Here is a 21,060-nt window from a genome sequence, read left to right on the forward strand (position 1 = left end):
TTTTAGTAAATGATCTACTCTTGGCAGTTGGCACCACTTCATCTAATCAAATTGTGGCACAGTCAATCAACGAGACCACTTTCAAACAAACATGATTTTGAGTGTGTTGGGTCCTGCAAATTTGCGAGTTACAATAAAATTGTAGAAAATATCATGATGAAAAGCGGTATGAAAATGTGAAAAATTTACATTCTCAAATTGCAGGCAATAGTGTATTTTTAAAAGCCTATAATTTTAAAAATTAAATTACATTTTTACGAAATGTTTAATTATGTTTTAAATATCATGTTTTCATTAATTCCGTTTTAAAATCAATTTTTTTAACCACACGTTTTGAAACTGTTAAACTAATCATACCCTTTGATTGATATCTTTGGAATTACCCTTTGATCAGATGAAAATTTGGTTATGTATCGGGGTAGATATTTGCCTTTTTGTTTGGCCACATGCACGATGTAAAAAGAAAGGCTCGAGTTTATTCTTGCTATGTTCACATAACCAAGCAAATGTACATGATGGGGGCAATACAAATAAGGAAAGAAAGCCACAGACGATTAAGATACAAGCCAGAGAGGGAAGTACTTGCAGTCAAGCTAATGGAAGTAACCATAAAGTTCTAAGAAGCAAATGCTGAAGTTCCAGGGGTTAGAAGCATCAGTGGTCGGGCTGGTCAGAATAACCCTGAAGAATCTGAAAGGCAGGAGAGCGTTAGGTCCAACTATAGGCCACGATGCAAACTGACCAGGTTTACACACTGTTTGGTCATTCTCATGTATTCTCAAGTTTGTCCAAGTCTTCCCATCCAAAGAGCCCTGAAGAGAGATAGTCCAATCAATATTTCACCCGCCAACCCATTTTTGGTGAGACCAAAACAAAGAAAGAGTAATGCTAGACCAACAACTTGTTGGCATGTGACAGTATGTGATTGAAGCCACGTTGTAAAAGAGTTGTAGGTAAAGCATTATCCAAAAAAATACAAAACATTGCTCCAATCCTGAAGATGGTCTTTACCTGAAGATTCCAAGATCTCATGTAAGCCCTTGAACCGTCCTGTCTCAAGGTGTAGTAGCTGCACATAAGCTGCACCAACACGTCTTGCATCAGGATGTAATTAGAGAATAACAATAATATTGAGTAACCTAATGAAATGAAGGTACTGGGGAAAAAAGCATTATATGACCCACGATTTGGCTTCCAAAAATATAGCTTGATGCCTACAATTATTTAAGATGGTTTAGGGCTCACAAACACATACAGAGGAAAACTCATTCGACTGTATGAATCGGCCCAACTATGGCTCCATTTTGATCATACCCTATTGGTGTCTTTCCTCATCCACTCTTTTCACTTACTCTTCTCTTTTCTGCAGGAGGCCTTTTGGTGTAAATGCACATATCAAATAAACCCTAGAGCTTCCTTGTTTCTTTTGATTATATCAGTTTCTTGGTATTTTTAATTTGTACTCTCCAAAGGTCCAATTGTTCCCAAGTCTGAGATTCAACCTACCATTTTCATTTTTAAGGGCGTGAGACTCTCAGACAGGACCTTAATTTCTCAAGTGAAGAATCAGTCCAAACTGAATGTCACTTCAGAAGGCTAAATTGAGCTTACAGACATCCATGTTCAGGAAATTTGTTCATGGTTTTATCAGCTATTTGGTGACCATGATATAATCATATAAGAAGACTTGATCAAATTTGATGCTCGGCTTTTATATGCTTATTATGATAATTCTTCTTCTATGGTGCTTGTATGTCCAAACTTGAAGCAAAGCACACAACATTAGGTTTTGTTACTTAATAACAAAATTATATCAGAAGAGTTATGTATGAAACCTGATGGTCTTGGCCTGTGTCAACTGCCCACCATGCACACCTATGTCCATCTTGCATCCGAGGCCCAGCAAATGATGTTCCCTTTATGTAGGATAATACGTTTCAGTTTCCAGTTAAAGAAGCTTATGGTGCAACAACTTCTACAAAGTTGGTTTCATCATACCTGATAAGTTCTGGAGGCCAAAACCTTGGGATCAGTGTATCGTGAAGGGGGACTGCTGGCTGTAATAATAATTCTCTGAAAAGTTCAATTAATAAGGGATAAGTAGCTGAATTAAAAAGAATCAGTTGGCCTATGAAGAACTTGATTTAGATTTTTTTTTTTTTTTCTAAGAAAAAAAAAAAGAAGAATAAAAAGTTGACAAAGAAAGAAAGGAAGTATTAAGGACTTTACCTTAGACAGAACGGGATTTACCCATTGATGTTTCCCATATGATGTGCCTGCAAAGTACAGAACTCCATTGCTGTCCCCATCACAGATGTACTGGAGCTCCTTATAACTAGATCGCCTATGTTGAAATCTTGCACTACAAAAGCAAGACCACTTTAGCTAACTCCTTAAAAATGTCTACAGAAAGAACTCTACCAAACTCATTCTCCTCAGCGACCAAAGAAACTATTGTGCATCATGTGTTATGGTTCTATCTGATGCATGGAGTTTAACATTATATAATAAGCAAGACAAATGCTAGAAAACTCCTATTTAGAAGTTTCCATAAAAAAATATTATCCAAACTCATTGTTCTTAGCAAACCAAATAAACTATTTTCCATTAAGCATTATCCCTCTACCTTAGATAAAATGACAACTTAGTCCATTAAGAAAGGCCCCTACAGCAAGAGATCAGAAACCATTAACATAATACAGCTCTAAGATACTTCATACTTACTTCTGATTTTCTAGCCTTGCCAATCCAAACTCTACATAATTGATGGCCTCCTCCACCTGGGACATTAACATATCAATTAGAAACAAAATTCCATGTCAACAAATAGTATAATTAGTTTTTGATAATTAATGTATATTCATTCAAAGAACAGAGGGGTGTAACCGTAGTACACAAGGAGTATACAAAAGAACCTCTAAATTATAGAAAAAGAAGAACCTAACTCTCAGAAAACAAATAGTATTATTAGCAAAAAGGAAATTAATAACTTACAAGATTATCAAAATTATGAATATGCCTACTAATGCGGCTCTTCTCCAACTGCAAGATGACAAATATAAGAGAAATCAAACTAAGGCATCACTATATTTAGTAGACTGGCTGATAAGTCTCTATATCAAGGGCCTATATACCTTCTTAAGTAAAGCATGCGGAAGTAACGGAAATCGCACGAAACGTAACAAGTCATGAACTGACAGAAGCCTTTCCCCAAAAAGGTGTTCAGGGGCCAAATTTATTATTAGCTCATCCACCACCTCCCACCCATACAATTCCTTTGCTCCCAGGCCCCACATTAAAATTGCATTGAGAACTTTTTCTTCAGATGTTACTGTCAAATCTGGATGCTGCAAATCCCAAAACATATTGTAAATGATATTATCAATTGATTTTCAAAAAAGTATCAATAAAGTGTTTGGCTGGCCAAACTATCAGAGTAAGACAACTTAGAAGTAATCCTATATGCTTTGGACTTTTAATTTTGGCCAAGGACATGGGGTTTTCCTGTTTCATCTCCAAGAAATAACAGTATCTGAAAATCCAGATATAGATGGGCCCATACTTCTAAATTGCAATCGAGGTACTTCAGCAAATTCCTGAGTGCTTCTCCAACTCCTTACCAATATAGTGTCATATGTGACAAACCGTCTTTGGTCCAACATATTAAATTACCAAATCAACAATCGTTTTCTTTACATATTGGAGAAGTGCGACAGAGAAGTAAACCACTCACTCCTCTCACCCCACTTCCCACTCTTCAAGCTGGTAACCATACTCCAGTTGTGGAGCATTTGCCCCTTCCAGTTCTACGTTATTTAACCACTTATCCTGTTCTTTTCTGGAGAGAGTATGTGTGCCCTTATACGGCTATCTTAATCCTAAACTTAACCATCAATCCACAACCAGTAAGCAACTTAAGAACCAACCTGAATTATATTGCTAAAAGTTGTCTCATCTAGCAAGATGAAGGCGAGGCTTGCAGTTGTACAATAATCAAAGTGCATTGCAAATTTCCTCTCACATGTTTCTTCGATATGTTTACATGATGGGATTGATGAGACCACTTGGAGGATTGGACCTACTGAGTCCTGCAACAAAGTTCAACAGTTAGCTTGAAAAGCAACAGTCCAACTACTTTGCCAAAACTGTCTGCTTCCTCGTCCATTAAACTTGTGCATAATAGAAAAACTCGTTGTATGACCTTCCACTAGGAGAACTCCATCCCTGCATATAATATGTACATGAGAGGTATTAATATTTTATAATTCATTCTCAATGGATCTCTTCTTTTTTTTCTTTTTTTTTTTTCAGAAGTCCGAAACCGCAAGTCACTTCCCCGTCTTTTAGTTCTAGTCAGACAAGCAACATACTGTGATAATGACAGACAAAAACAATGATCTTATCTACAATTGGAAAATCAAATTATTTGCTAAGATAAGGGTTGCCAAACTACCTCCGAGAGGCATTCTAAAAGTGTTTTGCAGCATTCCTGAAGAAGGAGAGTAACTCCAAATTGATCAGCCAAAAACAAAAGTTGGAGCAACAAGGCACTGGAATCCATAATGACTTCCATATCAAGTTCACCGCTATACATGAACTCAAGCATAGCCTTGAATGCTTCTGGTGACACATCCCTCAAAGAAACCTCTGACGACATGGTTTCACTCATTCCATTTGTGAACATCTGCCAAGTTCGATTTTTTTACTTTAGTAGCAAATCCCATGAATTGGTAAAAGAATAAAAACCAACAGGATCCACAAGGAGCAAAGAACTAATAAAATATCTTCTTCTTCTTCTTCTTCTTTTTTCTTTTTCTTTTTTTTTTTTTTTTTTTTAATAAGTAAAAAGAACTAATAAAATACTTCAAAAGACATACATAAAGAAAAACCTTAATTCCTTTGATAAACCTATATGCCACTCCCTTTCTAGTAGTTTATGCCAACCTTGTGTGTGCCAGATACGGACATACAAACAGAGTACGCAGCATTGTTAGACCCCAAGAAGTTAAAATTTAAAGGGTATTCACAATTTAACCCCCTTTAATATATAAATGATAATGTTTAACTTGTCTATTTTCTGTGTTACAAGAGTCTTCTTGCCAAATCCAGCCATTTTCCCATTTAAATCATGTGAAGATGTAGACGTTCTGGACAGGCAATGAGAAGAAAATGGTTAAAATGACTCTTTGTTCATTTGAGGCTTTGAGCTTATCATGAAGGAAGCCTTAACCTGACAGTGAACAATAATAGTAGTGTTAAAAGCAAGGGCCCCGAACAAAACAACGAAGCCAAGTTTTTTGTTGTTTGCTGTAGATTTCTTTGACCCCACACATGCAGAATCAGCCAAAAAAATTTGAATTTTACAACCATTAAAGAAAAGCTATTATGGGGCTCAGTCAGATTCTTACCCAATTTCTATTAGAGGTATAACAAGTTTCTAATCCATTTAGCATAATTGAATGGAAATTCCAGTTCACCCGACAGAAAATACTTGTGTCCCTGTTCAGAAGCTAATTGCTTAACCATGGGAAGATTGCAGTTGTGCAATGTCAGAACTTACGTCCCGAAATATCCTATATGCCATATAAGGGGCAAGGGAGTCACACAAGAATGAAGTTTTCTCACCTTTGCAAATGGGACACTCCACAAACTGAGAATAATTTTATGAGGCTGGGCAACAAGACCTTGGCCCTCAATATAGAGGCTCGTGTCACTGAATTTGCCAGTTAAGTGCAATTGTTTGAGCTTTTGGAGATTGACAGGAAGTCCAGAAGGGAAGGTTGCACAACAATGGGGCCTAGTGCTCGGATATGATAATTCCACATTCTTACCCGAGTCAAACAACCTTTTATTTACTTTAAGCCGTTCCATGGTTTCTTCACACTGCTTAACCAATGACACCACTTCAAAATGTAAGCCCAGAGCCCTCAAGAAACCAAGTTGTGACTCTGGAATCTACGACAAACATAAACACGAGCACCATTAGAATCTAAAGCTCCATAACAAAGTTACAACAGACATAGCTACGAGTATTTGAAAGTCAGGGAAATAAAAAAGGGCATATGAGACTCAGGAAAATAAAGTACCTGGGTGCGGCCTGTGTAGATATATTGAAGAAGCGCATGGAGAACTGGATAATTTACATCCTTAAGGTGGACAACATCTTCGGACGAACTCAAAGGAAAATTACCTGATGCTTCCAAGATAGCCTTGTGAGCAGGTACCGGTCTTTCCTCGGTGTCAACAATGAAAACCATGTCAGATAATTCCCAACTCTCAAGAAAATTTGCAAGACCCCATTTCTCATAATCTGTGAACTCATTTTTCAAATCTTCTTCCGCATCCTCCTCAACTTCTAATTCACCACAATCCACATGCTGCCGCAAAGATATATGATTATGCCTTAAAGGCAACACATTCACATTTCTATAGCCTACATGTTTATCCCAGCTACTAAGCCCAACATACTGAACGCTACAATTCGGATTCGAATCTAGCCACTGAAAGACCAGATTCTGAAAAGGGTATCTTCCCTTACCAATACTTATCAACCCGTCGTAGATACTGATCCAATAGCTTTGAAACGCCGAGGAAGAACAAAGCCCAACACCCGCCACATCAACCACAGGTTTCCCATCTACCTCAATTTTCAACCTCTTATTCCTATGACTACCCAATATAATTGTATAGTGAGGACTATTATCCCTTTTGTAATGGTAGTGTTGGCTTCCGACATTCTCCCGGAAAACCAGGGTGACATCGTTGTGAGCAAAAGCCTCAAAAGCTACACAACCCCTCCCGGCTTCCCGAAATTTCAAATCCTTTCGCCAAGTACACTCAAAGGGTGCCACTGTAAGGAACTTCTTCTCTTTCATTTCCATCATCTTTCCTTGTACAAGAACCCAATTTCTTTTCACTCTCCCTACACACTAACACTGGAAAAATCGACAATTTCTATAGGAACCTTACATAATGAGAGAGACACCACCTTGTCTATCTGAAGACAAAAGGACAAGTTTTTATTAAAGCAACAAGACAGACATCTCATGTAAAAGACACTCATCAAATTCAATTTACCATGAATACGCAAAAATGTGAATTTTTGTGCTAAAATTCAACCACCATATCTCTAGTGGTAAGAGACTGACGCAAAAGTTTTTTGAGTTGTTAAATAAATTATTACAGTTCAACTGTTCAAGCATGCTATCTAAGGGTAACCCAGAAATTGCTAGAAGCCTCCCCACTTGACACCAAAAGATCTAAAACCACTATAAACGACAAGTATCAATCAGAAGCTCGCTCTCAATCCTACACCGCATTCTTATCCAAGTACACGACCAGGACAAAAATATATTAGAGAAACCTCATATAAGGCCAAAAACACCAAAAATTTGGCAAATGAAAGTCATGGGTATTGATTAGAACAGAAGAAAAAAAAATCAGGAATGGATCAAAATCCACCTCAAAATTCCATTGATAAATGGGAAGTCTTTTCATGGTGAGTATTTTCCTTACCTGGTTAAAGATTCATGGGGCCATCTTTGTCAGGGAATCGCAGAACAAGGACCCGCGCACGAACGCAGATATTTTCTACAATTTGGAGAGCAATTTCGTAGTTTTTGGGTGTAGGTGGGCTCCCATTGATACAAATAGTGGGTGGTTTGCAAGTCCGCCATTGGGTTGCGTAAAATTTCTGGCTGTGAAAGGGTCTGACAGATGGAAAGTGAAACGTGGCAGCTGGGCATGAATTGCGGTGTGAGAGGAAATTTTTGGAGTATTGTTTTTGTTGAAAGGCAACGTCGATGGGTAATATTGTCATTAGCTATTATCTTATTCAATAGCCACCTTTGTGTTCCTTTCCTTGCACAGAAAAAACCATGAGGGGGTGTGTAGTGACGATAACTTGTGGTCGTTTGTATCGGGTTTGAATTTGGTTTAAGCACTTCTTTTTCTTTTTCTTTTTTTAATTTATTTTTTCAACAACCCCATATCTAATTTCAAGTTTTTTTACTAGAAAGATATTAATGAAATTAGAGATAAGCTATTTAAAAACTACATGAAATGTGATTTAGGTTTTTTTTTTTTTTTTTTTAAGCACTTAAAGCCAAATCTATTTTAAGTTAGTTGTATCGACACATGAATATAATATTACATACGTCAATCATACTTCGATTTATTTAATTAAATGGATTAAACCCATCAATCTTAACTTGTTAAATTTGCGTTGTGTTCGTGTATAATTTGTAGGTCGTGTAAAAAATTGTTAACTCTAAATATTGCTTATCAGGTTTGGGTTATATTGAGACATGTGTATAAGAATATATATGTTTAACTTTAATTCAATTCATTTAATAAAACAGGTCAAACTCTTAAACCATAACTCCAAAATTCATGTTAAATTCATGTCAAGTTTGCAGTTTGCTTCAAAAATTGTAAGTTTAAGATTGTCTAAGCTTTAAGATCAAATTAATAATTTAATTTAGAAGGGATCGCTAGCATTGAAGTGTTTTTAGGACCTAACTATATTTTAAAAAAATTTCGATACTAATTTGTTTTTTTGTGTGTCCCAACAATATCTCACATAAGATTTGTTTTGTCACGTGAGACTCAACTTGCTTGAACTATTATTTAAGTAGGTGAGACATTTTCCAAAATATTTCAAAGAATTTCCTTATATTCTACAAAAATGAAACAAAAGCAGTAAGATGCGAATGTTAGGAGATTTCTTTTTCGTATTTCGATCCTTCTTTGGTGATTCGATCAATCCGTTCTCAATCTTTATGTAAAATTATCTGAAATAAGAATTATTTCAAAAGATATCGAATAAATCCTATAATAAAGATATTAGATGCCGTCTAGTTAGTAAAATCCGTTGTAGTCTAGTTGGTTAGGATACTCGGCTCTCACCCGAGAGACCCGGGTTCAAGTCCCGGCAACGGAATTTTTACATATTTTTTCGCTTTTGTTTTTGTTTCTTGTCGTTTTTGGTGCAATTCTTACTTGTGGTAATGATTATTTCATCATATCTTCATTTTACACTAACTTGATTCTTCTCTCCATTTCAAATATCATTCTCTTATTTTCTATCCGCTTCAATTTACTACTCTAAATAATCTTCCATTGGCATTATCACTAGTTTATATTGTGTTCTCACTTGGTTTTAATGCTTATTATCTCCTCTTTGGTCCAGCATCTACAGTTTAAACAGACAGATAATGCATGCCCGTTCAAATTCAAGTAGATAGTATAAATGCAAAGCTCATCTGCTGCGTGAAATCACCTCAATAGATTATAAAATGCTTTGAGCATAAATGGCCGAGTTCAAGTAGAGAGTATAAATGCTTTGAGCCATCTATCTGTGGAACATGGATTAACAAAACAAACTAATGAACATTGACTTTATCATTCATTAGAGGACAATATCCAAAACAAGTTTTAAAAAGAACTGAAATTATTTTCCTCTACAAAAGGAAAAAGAGAAAAAAAAGAAGAAGAGGAAATCCCTCTTATGTTTATAAAAGACTGATTTTTGGAATACGATATTAGAACCCAGGGGCAACTTTTGTTGCTCAATTGAACCCCAACCAACCCCCAAGTGCCTAGTTTAGTTAGTCTTGTGTTTGATGCATCATCATCTGTGTCTTTGCCCTGGCTCATCATCTGGTCCCCAAGAGAAAGTTAGCAGGATCAGTTTTTGCAGCATAACCATACTTAGAAGTATTATACTTCCGGTGAACACCAGTGAGCTTCCCTGTGCCAGATTTCTGGTGGAAATCAACCATCATCCTTGCGCATTCCCTATACAAACAGAAAAAGAAATGCATCCAGTTAATTGCACTGATTCATAAACTTGTAATAATGATATGAAGACAAAATAATCGCTTACAATAGTTGCTCCTCCGAGTAGCTGGTGTACCACTCGCAGGTTTTGCTCCACTGCTTAAAGCCACCGAGGGTACATTTAGCTGTAAATATTGCGGCAGCAGCCAACAGAGAAGGTGAAAACTTCACCATCTCATATTCAACCAGGCACATTTCGATCAGGAAGAACGAGAGCAGCTCGAGCTGATTCAAGGTCACAATAAAATCTCTCTAATCAAAATCATTGCTAAATATACAACTGTACAGTTTAGCTGATTTATTTTATATTATATACCTTCTTGTCAGCTTCAGCAGCTTTGAGAAACCTCCTCATAAACACATATGGCGTGGGAACCGAGAGGTTGAACTGTAGGGAATTGACCATAAGCTTCTCCTGCATGGCATATAATAAGTGAATCATATGCTCTCATCTTAATTATGTTTAAAGAGTATGTAAAACAAAATGCTTCTAGTTAAATCTACCATCTCAAGCACTTCTTTTCTGCTGTAAGCCCTGTCAGAAATCACAATGAAATCCTCCACAACAGGAACAGCAACTTCTTCGTATTTGCAGGCTAGAAGCATCGCTGTTACTCCGACAAGCTGGAGTTTCTTCCTCACCACTGGTTGAGCAGCTAAGAATCTATCAATCAGGTTTACAGTAAGAAATAAGGTCTCATCCATCAGTTCAAACTTGTAGTGCACCTGTAATTTTATTCATTAACTCGTTAGTGATTTCAGTTAAACTAGATGAGACCATATACCATATCCTAGATTTAAGCCACTAAAACGAAGTTTAATGTACCTCAATCAGCCAATCAATGAGTATAGCTCTCATCCTCTCGTTAATATCAGATTGCTGTGCCATGTAGTTTGCTGGGACACAACTAGAACTCTGCAAGGGAACATTGAACAAAAATATTAATTAATACATTGTAATTGTATTATGAACCAGCTATTCATCAACCAAACTCCCAATTACTGCATCAGTAAGCGTTCTACTATCTAGGACCACAAACTCCCACCTTGTCTATAAAAAATTCACAAGTTTTTTTTTTTTTTTTTTTTAATAACACCTTCCTTGACAGTCTTCCATATATATATATATATATATATATATATATAAGCCTAAACCCTAAACCCTAAACCCTAAATTCACTTAATTAATAAGCCTTATACGTTCCTACAAGGCCCAAAAATTCTCACCTACAATATGATAGTCAACGGTTTCAAAATGATCGTCTAAATAGATATCAAATTAATTTGATGCTAAAAAAAATAAAAGAACTCGGACTTAAACAGGACTACCAAAGCAGTTTCATGATTAAACGAAACTCAAATGAAGCAGGTAGAGTGGAGATTTAGTATCACCTCTGCTTCCTTGTAGTATGTATATAAATCATTAATATACTCAACAACTGCAAGCTGGTTCTTTTTATCGCAGCTGTCTATGTCAAGAACTGGCTCTTCGGCTATATCTTCCATTTCTACCTCCTGCTGGAAATCAAAACACATTAATACCATTCCAACCAAACATTTTAAGTAAAAGGAGAGGAGCAGAAAATACCATTCGATAAATCTCCTCCAGCATTGCTTCTGTGTGTTGCACAAACATTGGCAGATCACTAGTCGCCTTGTAGTCTTCCACATCTATGATGGTACAGTAGTCTTCAGACTCACTAGGATTTGGGACCAACTGGACTGGTTTCTCAGTTTCCTAATAAATCAATCCAATCTTAAAACCGACCTCATGTACCCAAATCAACTATCTTCAATGATCACAGTAATAGTACCTCTGATATAGGTTGCTGCGCATTCGACATCTGGGCAGCAAACTTCCTAAAAATGAAAAAGAAAAGCAAAAATCAAAAGCCAAAGAAAAAAGAAAAACTTTTAAGCACAAGAAACATTTTGGAGAAGATAACTGACCTAGTAATTGGTCGATGTCCCGGAATCGGTGGTTTCTTACTGCAATCTGGATGCTTTCTGTTTACCAAACCGAAAGTTCTATTAAGTTTCTTTGTCTTTTACAATCTTTTGATTACAGTATAAAAGTAACGCGCCTATTTCACCCACTCGAATTAAGTTGCTAATAATTTTGCAAGAAAAAAAGGCAACAGAAATTTTTTAAAAAAAAGTTTAGATCTTTCATTTTCTTCTACTTTCCTCTGGTTTTTCCCATTTTGACCAAATGGACACTAGGTTTTAAGTACTTACTCAGAAAAAACATTTTTGCTGACCGCATAAGGGTAAGGAAGAGCTCCTTCTATATTCTTGTTAATGTTGCTCAATGCTCTCCGGTTGTGTCCAACCCGCAAACCCATTTTTCCACCACCAGCATGAAATCCACCTTCTGATTCACAGTAAAAAAGTGCCCAAAAAACAAAAAAAATCCTATTTTTCAGACTAGGGCTTAGAGCCTAAACATAGAAATTTCACAACCAAATCCGGGCCTAGTACCTTGAAAATTTGTGAGTCTGATCCCGCCCGGATTGTTTTCGTCTGATCCAGCCATTTCTCTAACAAAAAAAGACGAAAACAAAGATTCAGAATCCAATCGCAAAAACACAAACCCAAATGCAAATCCCACAATCGCAAAGTTGAGAAAGAACGCCGAAAGCCCTCGATCGAAAATCGAACCAGAAAGAAAATAGAAAAGAACCCAATCAAGAACTGAAATTCACAAGTAACACCCAGATCGTTAAATTCCAAATCCCACCAACATACATTAAGAAAAATCCACGGATTCCCTTTACCGATTCCAATCAAACAAACAAAAAATTCCAAACTAAAATACTCCTTTGAGCCCCTGACACGATCTTTCTTGAAACGCCAAAGAAAAAAGAGAGACTCTTCAGAAAAACTCCATCAAAACTCCAAGCGATCTCTCTCTCTCTCTCTCTCTCTCACTCTCCCACTCCCTTCTCTGAGCCTTTCTCGTTCTTCAGGTTTTTGGGGTTTATCCCCAAACAAAAAAAAAAAAAAAGAGAGAGGAAATTGGACGAACTGTATGAGCAAGATTAGGACCCAATGAGGGAATATATGTGTCCGCTCTCCAAATTTTTAAATCCAACGGCTAGTGAACAGTAGCCGTCCGATCTCCCAGATTGAAAAGTCGCGTTCTTCCGTGTCCGCCCTAACGGCTACATTCGCATGTGCTTTTCAAATTTTCACAGCACACTTTAACACATTTACATGCCTTCAAAAGGTAGGGTGTATTTAAAGCTATCCTCTGTGGTTTTATTAGTCTTACTTAATTCGTCTCCATCACAGATTTTGCCACGTAGCGTGAAAGTCAAACACTCAATGGCTTATATTTCACGTTCCCTCTACTTGTTAATTATCACGGTATTGATTTTTTTGTTTTTTTTGGTAGGTAGCAATTTAGCATGCGCTCTAGAGCACTATGGAGTGGGATTGAGCGGGGTGTTTTGAAATACTAGAATGACACGTAATGAAGGTGCTAACCGTTGACATTGATGGTCTTTTCATGATCAAACATGGTCGATTTCATTGAAATTGGGGCAATTCAAAAGAGATTGTAGAGGTCTTTTATCGGAAACAACCCCTTAAAATTGCTACTAATAGGGGGCTTATATAATTTTCTTTTTATAAGTTGCCTGAATTTCATGGGCATGCTAAATATAAGAGATTCTTATCTTTGTATAAAATAGGTTTGACTTGATTGTAATTGTGAGAAGTTTTTAATAGGATCTATTTGTCCGAACATGTGCTTGGTTATGTGGGCTTTATAGGGTTTTTTCTTTCTTTTTTTACTCAATTAAACCACACTTACAGAAAATAATTGTAGAAAATTTCAGTTCACTCAACACTTAGACGGTCCAAATTGCTTGCAATTCGAATAACTACACACAGAGAGAGGCTATGAGCTCACCTTCCCAAAGTGCATATCTTATTTGTCCGAAACAACTAATTATAAGGAATTTCTATCCATCTGTATTACCCCACAGTTTGTAAATTGTAACGGACAACATTTAATGTTAGTTGGTTGGTGGGAATATTAAGGTATTATTTCAAAGTGAGTTTTAATTGCACATTCTTCTTTGTGTTTATCCTTCTAATTAATAGTATTAAAGCTTATCATAACAATAAGGTAAATTGTGCAGATGATGACATAGATACATATGCTTGAAAAGTTAATTCAAGATAGGGTTTCAATTTGAACGAACGTAATCCCAGTATCCCACCTACATTGATTTTGATTTAAAAGATAATTGATTGGATAAAACGGTCAAGGCAATGCTAGCTCAAGTTGTTGCTCGTGCTGCAGACAACAAAACAATAATAGATAACGATATTGTCTTTTTCAACGGCTACTAATTATTGATGTCACATTTTCTGAACAATTTCCCTCTTGGCAAAACTGCCCAAAGTCCTCCTCATCAGTTTGAGCTCCTGCTGGGTTAGAGGGCCTTGATTCATGAAGTATCATATTGGGCTCAAATCTGACCCGTAACCAGACCAAAATTTGATAATCCATTGATCCAGACCCATTAAAAAGCTTTTTGGTTCACAGATTTCCACCCACAATTTCTCTTTCATTATTGTTGGGCAATCTGACCCAACAAATAAAAGTATAGGGCCTATAGGCAGAAAAGGGCCCAAATGATTCTTCACCAACAAGACACAAGAATTGCCGGACAAGTGGACAAGTTAATGGCTGGCAAAACAGGTACTGTCATTACCTGTTTACGACCCATTTATTTTATGCATTTTTTTTTATAATAAGGTTCATCTAGGCGTTATAAAGAATAGTTAGATAAACATGTATCTGTTTATTTGCCACGTACCTATTTTGTCAACCCTGTCAAACAGCCACTTTCAAGTACAACTCTATTTTTTGATATCACAACTCTCTCAAGATGCCATTTACCATACAATAAAATGTGTAAAATGTGTTAAAATATTAATTAAATAATTAATTTTTTTAGTTATAATTTTAAAATAATTGGTGATGATAGTATTAGGGCAATTTTTTTTTAAAAAAAAAATTAAAACTTTTAGAATAAATGGTAATTTATCATTATATATACTAAAATATTCATCTGGTTTAGTAGTTTCAGATGCGTTTAAAATCGTGAGATTTTAAAAATGCATCATTTTATTTACCATTTAAAAACATAAAAGAATCAACAATTTTTTTTTTTTTTTTTTTATTCCAAATGTAATCTAGTTTTTTCGATTTTATTTAAAATCACGTGTAAAAGGGGTAAGTACAAATACACCTACAACAAATAAATTATTAAATATAACAAATCTGAACGCTAATGTACAGCGTGGACGTTGTTCCGGAAGTAACTAACTTTCGAACTAGTTTCTATTTAAAGCTCCAAGACTCGGCAAAATGCATTAAAACGAACAAAAACCCGAAAAGCCCGCGAAAACCTTCTCACCCACAAAGAAAGAAACACACAGCACCGCAATCCATGGAGATTAGGGTTAGGGTTTCTTTCTCTTTCCCTCAATCCTCCTGATCATGGCCACCGTGCTGTTGAATTAGAAAAGAAAAGAAAAGAAAAAAAAAAAATAGAACCCCTAGTATAGTGCAGAGCGATTATATAGCTCTGCAAAAGCCCTGGAAATCGGAGCTTTCTCGGTAGTGTATAGGTTGCAGATCCATGGTGATGGATGAAGAGAGGGAAGACGGAGGAGGAGAGGAAGCTCTGGAGGAAATTAACGTTTTGGGCGAGTCAAATCAGCCGGATAAATTGGATGTGGTTCAAGAGATAGTGGGTGTGATTGAATCTGTGGCTCAGTTTGGAGAGTACAGAAGGACACAGAAGAAAGCATGCTACGGAATTGTTAGGCGCATGAAGCTCTTGTTGCCACTTTTTGAAGAGATCAGGGACCTCGAAACTTCGATTCCGGAGACGGGTATTGCTTGGTTGTGTAATTTGAAGAAGGCGCTTCTTTTGGCGAAGAGGTTGTTGAAAACTTGTAACGAGGGGAGCAAGATTCATCTGGTTAGAATTTTGAAGCTTTTTCTGTCATTTCTTTGAAAATGGGTGTTAGGAATTTAGGATTTTGTTTTTCTTTTCCTATGTTTCCTAATTGATCTGCTCATAATTTAGGCATTGGAAAGCGAGGCGGTGATGATCAGATTTTATGCCGTCCATGAAAAGTTAATTCAAGCTTTGGATGGTTTACCTAGCGATGAACTTGGGGTCTCCGATGAAGTGAAAGAACAGGTACTTTTCTTTTTGTTTTTGATCTTTTAGGGGGTTGCATTTTTCAATATGAATTATGTCTCAAATAATCATAAGCATTAAAAAATGATTGGCTCACATGGGAAGCATCATTTCCCCTGTTTCTCTTCTTTAGGCCATTGGAGGTTTTCTGATGTTGCCATTTTGGGTAATGAAATGTAATTGAGAGATACAAAGACATGAAGGGTTTGCAGAGATTTAAGTCAGTAGTTTGATTGCTACGGTCAAGATTATGAGATTATGAACATGTGTCTACTTCGAAATTATAGCCAATTCTTTTAACTTTCTGCAAGAATATAATATCCAAGTACTTATGCTTATTTCTGTGTTCAGCTTGAGCTAATGTGCTTGCAACTTAGAAGAGCAAGGAGGCGAACGGATACACAGGACATAGAACTAGCAATGGATATGATGGTGGTATTTTCTAAAACGGATGACAGGAATGCTGACAGTGCCATAATAGAAAGATTAGCAAAAAAGCTGGATCTGCATACAATTGAGGACCTTAATAGAGAGACAATAGCTGTAAGGAACCTTGTCAGAGAAAGAGGGGGGCAAAATGCAGAGACTACCCAACATATCATTGACCTTCTGAACAAATTTCGACAAGTTGCAGGCATGGAAGCAACTAATGTTCTTGACGATCCTGTTATGCCTAAAATGCTTGCCAAGTGCCCTTCTTTATTGATCCCTCATGAATTCCTCTGTCCAATCACACTCGAGATTATGACAGATCCTGTTATTGTTGCAAGTGGGCAGGTAATATCTTTGTGCCAAATGGAATCCTCTTATTTTCCTTACCTTTTATTTTCCAGTTGAGCAATTCAAGTAGTAGTTGAATAGGGGAAAGCAAAAATAAGTATAAAAGAAGCAATGTAAGAGCTACAAGTAGATAGGACAAAATGGCTATATTCAGTTTAATTGAATTTCTTAAGAACTTCAAGCATGAAAAAGGCAGATTTTACTTTCTTTCTATTTTTTTTCTTTCCCATCTGAAGTTTACATTTGCATGATTTATGTTAGTAGATAATTGTAACACTAAAGAAACTAATATTACGTTTTTTTTTTATTTGGTACCATATTTTATTTCATTATTCATCGAAGACATACGAGAGAGAAAGCATACAGAAGTGGTTTGACTCCAACCACAGGACCTGTCCAAAGACCAGGCAAACTCTGGCTCACCTGTCATTAGCACCAAATTATGCTCTCAGGAATTTGATCTTGCAGTGGTGTGAGAAGAACAATTTTCGGCTTCCTAGGAAAGACAGCCGTGTAGGCCAGGATGCTTCCTCAGCCGAACACAAAGAGAAAATCTTGTCATTGGTTAAAGACCTATCTTCTTGTCTGCTAGAAGTGCAGAGAAAGGCTGTAAAGAAGATCCGAATGCTCTCAAAAGAGAACCCCGAGAACAGGGTTTTGATTGCCGAGAGTGGAGGAATTCCACCGTTGGTGCAGCTCCTATCCTATCCGGATTCTAAAATTCAAGAGCACGCCGTGACAGCGCTGTTGAATTTATCCATTAATGAGACTAATAAGAAACAAATATCTAGAAAAGGAGCCATTCCAGCTATAATAGAAGTCTTGCAGAAGGGAAGTATTGAGGCTAGGGAGAACTCTGCAGCAGCTTTATTTAGCCTATCAATGCTGGATGAGAATAAAGAAACTGTGGGGTTATCAGATGGGATTCCACCATTGGTAGATCTGTTGCAGAATGGGACGATTAGAGGCAAAAAAGATGCTGCAACTGCACTCTTTAACTTATCTCTCTACCAAGCAAACAAGGCCAGGGCTATTAGTGCTGGTATTGTGCCCCCCTTGCGCCAGTTAGTGAATGACAGAAACGTAGGCATGGTTGATGAGGCACTTTCCATCTTCTCACTTCTTGCAACACACCCAGATGGACGGCAAGAGATTGGACAGCTCTCATTTATTGAAACTCTTGTTCAAATCATCCGAGAAGGAACCCATAAGAACAAGGAGTGCTCAACAGCAGTTCTTCTTGAGTTGGGATCAAACAATTCATCTTTCATATTGGCAGCGCTTCAGTTTGGAGTATATGAGCACTTGATCGAGATTACAAGGAGTGGAACCAACAGAGCACAAAGGAAAGCGAAGGCACTTTTGCAGCTCATTAGCAACAGCGAACAGATTCCCTAAAGTTACATAACTAAATTTCCAATTTGGTGGTTATGCATGTTTTCTTGTGTTAATGTTTCCATGTTCATATTGAATGGAACCTTACATTTGCCTGTAATCTAGTTATTAACTTATATGAACAACCATCTAAGCCAAACAATTTCTGCAGAAGTATGAGCCACGGTAATTGTATGTAGCTTTTGAACTAGATTGAGAAAAAAACCATATTTTGCTTCTTACTTCTCCAAATCAGCATCTGAATATGATACTGATCAGAATACAGACAACAGTAACTCAATGCTAAGAACATGGACAACATAAGTAATATCAGGCAGACTAATTCGAAGATACACAAGACACCCTTTAATTTGACGATGCAGAGAAGAATTCTGCAGAGGAACCCCATCAGTAGTCTATGTATCACTAACACGCTCATCAGTTTTTCAAAAGCATGTTGTATTTACAGAAGATATGAACTTTTAGATGCTCCTATTAGATCTCACACATGAAATCTCACATGAACTTCTTATTTTTATCCAGGGGTGAAGGTACATTTGTATGGAAATTGCATATAATAAAAAGTTCACTCCTTTTTATAGATGAAATCCTACGTGAGTTCCATATACAGTGGCTCTTGCACACATTAAATACAATTCTCCCACATTACATGTCAAGCAACAGTGCTGATCACCTTGCTACACTTGACTGAGATCTCCTGCAATTTTCCCAATGATGAGCAATGTTATCTCAGTGCATAAAAAGGAAGAAAAGCGAAAAAGGTACCCACTGATGAGCCACGTCATCTCAATGCATAAAAAGAAAGAGAGGGAAAAAAGGTGAAAGAAGTTAAAAGACCAAAGGGAATCATTGCCCATATCAAAACAGAGCACATGTTGCCTGTGAAGAAGATAATGGCAAAATATAGGACAACTTGTCGTCGTTGTCGATCCCACTACTCCTCATAAAGAATGTGAATTATTGCTTCAATTGATGGTCGATTTGGACAATAAAGAGAAATTTGTTGTCGTAACTACTGTACTAGAAAGTGTGTGCCAGCTACTGATGTTATTTTTAAAAGGACCAGACTGGGGGACATAAAACCATCATAATATTGCATAAAGTCGAGTATAGTACAAATTATATTTTCTATATTATTAGTGGAGAATGATTTTTGACATAGACTATGTAAATAAAATGCTAATCAAGGGTTTTTTTAAAAAAAAATTAGTTGTAGAGAATGATTGCTATATAGATTAGTGTATCGCTTAACATGGATAAAATACTATCAGTTTGCACTGAGTTAATGTGAATCGTTATTCTATAATCAAAATATGTCATGTCAAATCTCACCGACCTAGGAATGATACCCCTCACCAAGCAGAGAGAGACTGTTAGGAAATTATTGGAATTTTTTAGGCCGTTTGAATTTTTGTGAATGAAATTGCAAGATTCACCTGTTCCGAAGATATGGATTTCGGATTTTTAAATACTCGGTATAAGTGTGTCCCGCATCTCTTAACTTACCCCAATTCTTGTAAAATTCAAATAGCCTAATAACATAAGATTTACATCCCATCAAATCACCATATCTAAATAAATAATAATAATAATAATTCTGCACATCACCCTTTAGCCTTTGGAACACATTTTCCCATTGCAGAACAATGCAATCAAAAGACTAATTAACCCTCACTGAAACTGTTTAGTAAAATTAGATAATGAGAATGGTTTGCAGGTGTCTTATTCATGGAAGTCTCTTGTACGTTTGGAATGTTGCACGAAGAGATGAGAAGATAAATCAAAGAAGGGAAAACTACGTACACTTAACAGTTCATTATATTCCTTTGATCGGATATTCATCAGATTTAGTTTCCACATAATTGGAGAGGCAGGATCCACTTGCCCTGAGTAGGCCATGCTTCAAACTCCACTTGCTCTCTGTCATTGTCTTAATTACGTACAATTGGGATATCAATTATATATAGGAGGTCCATCCTATAGCCTATAGGGAAAGAGATTAAAAAAAAAAAAAAAAATGGATGAAGAGTCAAATGCATGAATCTGAGGGCAAGATCTCGTTGCCCAGTGGCCGGGACGAACCAAAGTCTCCCCACCAACTTGTCTTGATTGATGCTCATCAAGTAAAATACAAAATGTATCTCTCTGCGTTTGACCTCTAAAATTGCATGGCCACAAGCACTCATAATCCTACTAATCAATGATAATTCCAATTCACTGTGTTACTCCATGGCAGGGAAAGAGATCAAAAGGATGAAATCTCTAAAAACTAAATGGGATTCTCATCCCTATAATCTCCGAGTAGATATGTTTGGTGTTATTTTTTTAAGCATTTTTTTGACCATAAGAAATGCTGCTCAGCATTTTCAAACGTCCAAATCCACGTGCATGCTTATCCGTTGAAATTCAAGCCGCCTATCGATAAGGAATTCCGCTCCCAAATCTCTCCAGCAGTGGACTAGCCAAATCCTCCACCAATAATCATCCGTGCAGTTACGTTAAGTGACTGATTCAACAGATTTTTGGGTAAAACACAACGCAATGGGCCAAAGAAGTCGGTGTTACGGCAACTTGTTTGTATGGTCCACGCCACGTGCTTTCCTGAAGTGGGGCGAGGAAGATATTGTCGCAAAACACCAAAGAACATGATAAGGATCAATTGAAAACTCTCATGACTTCTGACCTTCTCAATTATTTCTACTAAGTTTTCAACATCAATCGTCCGTTTCCGTATTTATATAATGCCTATAAATGGCACGTTTCTAACCGTGGGCCCGCTCACCCCTAAAATCAGGATAAGGCATCACCAAATTTC

The 21,060-nt window shown here is 36.8% G+C and overlaps 3 protein-coding genes and 1 non-coding gene across 6 annotated transcripts; 2 read left to right on the forward strand and 2 right to left on the reverse strand.

Annotated features, from left to right (window-relative positions):
• Window positions 1-456: 456 nt before the first annotated feature.
• On the reverse strand, window positions 457-7,637 carry LOC132189142 (BTB/POZ domain-containing protein At2g30600). Its single transcript, XM_059603690.1, has 13 exons — window positions 7,516-7,637; window positions 6,087-6,997; window positions 5,626-5,955; window positions 4,454-4,684; window positions 3,927-4,088; window positions 3,135-3,347; window positions 2,995-3,042; window positions 2,725-2,780; window positions 2,230-2,362; window positions 1,999-2,073; window positions 1,836-1,916; window positions 1,012-1,080; window positions 457-812 (listed from the first exon to the last, which is right to left on the reverse strand). The coding sequence occupies exons 2-13, from the start codon at window positions 6,882-6,884 to the stop codon at window positions 594-596; spliced, it is 2,415 nt and encodes an 804-aa protein (XP_059459673.1). The 5' UTR covers window positions 6,885-6,997; window positions 7,516-7,637; the 3' UTR covers window positions 457-593.
• Window positions 7,638-8,868: 1,231 nt separating this feature from the next.
• Window positions 8,869-8,941, forward strand: TRNAE-CUC (transfer RNA glutamic acid (anticodon CUC)). The gene has a single exon. It is a non-coding gene; the product is annotated as a tRNA-Glu (tRNA).
• Window positions 8,942-9,270: 329 nt separating this feature from the next.
• LOC132189209 (G2/mitotic-specific cyclin-2-like) lies at window positions 9,271-12,862 on the reverse strand. 3 transcript variants are annotated; one of them, XM_059603827.1, is made up of 12 exons: window positions 12,618-12,862; window positions 12,322-12,380; window positions 12,079-12,214; window positions 11,791-11,847; window positions 11,655-11,700; window positions 11,429-11,578; window positions 11,233-11,358; window positions 10,667-10,756; window positions 10,345-10,566; window positions 10,157-10,255; window positions 9,887-10,065; window positions 9,271-9,798 (listed from the first exon to the last, which is right to left on the reverse strand). In XM_059603827.1, the coding sequence occupies exons 2-12, from the start codon at window positions 12,374-12,376 to the stop codon at window positions 9,657-9,659; spliced, it is 1,302 nt and encodes a 433-aa protein (XP_059459810.1). In that variant the 5' UTR covers window positions 12,377-12,380; window positions 12,618-12,862; the 3' UTR covers window positions 9,271-9,656. The 3 variants fall into 3 exon arrangements, with proteins under 3 accessions (XP_059459810.1, XP_059459811.1, XP_059459809.1); XM_059603828.1 differs by having other exon boundaries at window positions 11,233-11,355; window positions 12,589-12,861; XM_059603826.1 differs by having other exon boundaries at window positions 12,589-12,861.
• Window positions 12,863-15,254: 2,392 nt separating this feature from the next.
• Window positions 15,255-19,090, forward strand: LOC132189210 (U-box domain-containing protein 15). Its single transcript, XM_059603829.1, has 4 exons — window positions 15,255-15,845; window positions 15,954-16,070; window positions 16,422-16,847; window positions 17,193-19,090. Exons 1-4 carry the CDS (start codon window positions 15,501-15,503, stop codon window positions 18,246-18,248), a joined length of 1,944 nt encoding a protein of 647 aa, XP_059459812.1. The 5' UTR covers window positions 15,255-15,500; the 3' UTR covers window positions 18,249-19,090.
• The last annotated feature ends 1,970 nt before the right edge of the window (window positions 19,091-21,060 follow it).

This window comes from Corylus avellana, chromosome ca8, assembly GCF_901000735.1.
Source record: "Corylus avellana chromosome ca8, CavTom2PMs-1.0".
Lineage (NCBI taxonomy): Eukaryota > Viridiplantae > Streptophyta > Magnoliopsida > Fagales > Betulaceae > Corylus > Corylus avellana.

Bases quoted from the DNA above. Each gene is read 5' to 3' on its own strand.
- LOC132189142 (XM_059603690.1), bottom strand. From the start codon at position 6,884: ATGATGGAAATGAAAGAGAAGAAGTTCCTTACAGTGGCACCCTTTGAG. The intron at 3,348-3,926 runs GTTGGTTCTTAA...TGGGATTTGCAG, and splicing joins CTTTTAGCAATATAATTCAG to CATCCAGATTTGACAGTAAC. The intron at 1,917-1,998 runs GTATGATGAAAC...TCCTACATAAAG, and splicing joins TGGCCTCCAGAACTTATCAG to GGAACATCATTTGCTGGGCC.
- LOC132189209 (XM_059603827.1), bottom strand. From the start codon at position 12,376: ATGGCTGGATCAGACGAAAACAATCCGGGCGGGATCAGACTCACAAAT. The intron at 11,848-12,078 runs GTAAGTACTTAA...TTTGGTAAACAG, and splicing joins AGCAAAAATGTTTTTTCTGA to AAAGCATCCAGATTGCAGTA. The intron at 9,799-9,886 runs GTAAGCGATTAT...CTGTTTGTATAG, and splicing joins TACTCGGAGGAGCAACTATT to GGAATGCGCAAGGATGATGG.
- LOC132189210 (XM_059603829.1), top strand. From the start codon at position 15,501: ATGGTGATGGATGAAGAGAGGGAAGACGGAGGAGGAGAGGAAGCTCTG. The intron at 16,071-16,421 runs GTACTTTTCTTT...TTCTGTGTTCAG, and splicing joins CCGATGAAGTGAAAGAACAG to CTTGAGCTAATGTGCTTGCA. The intron at 16,848-17,192 runs GTAATATCTTTG...TATTCATCGAAG, and splicing joins TTATTGTTGCAAGTGGGCAG to ACATACGAGAGAGAAAGCAT.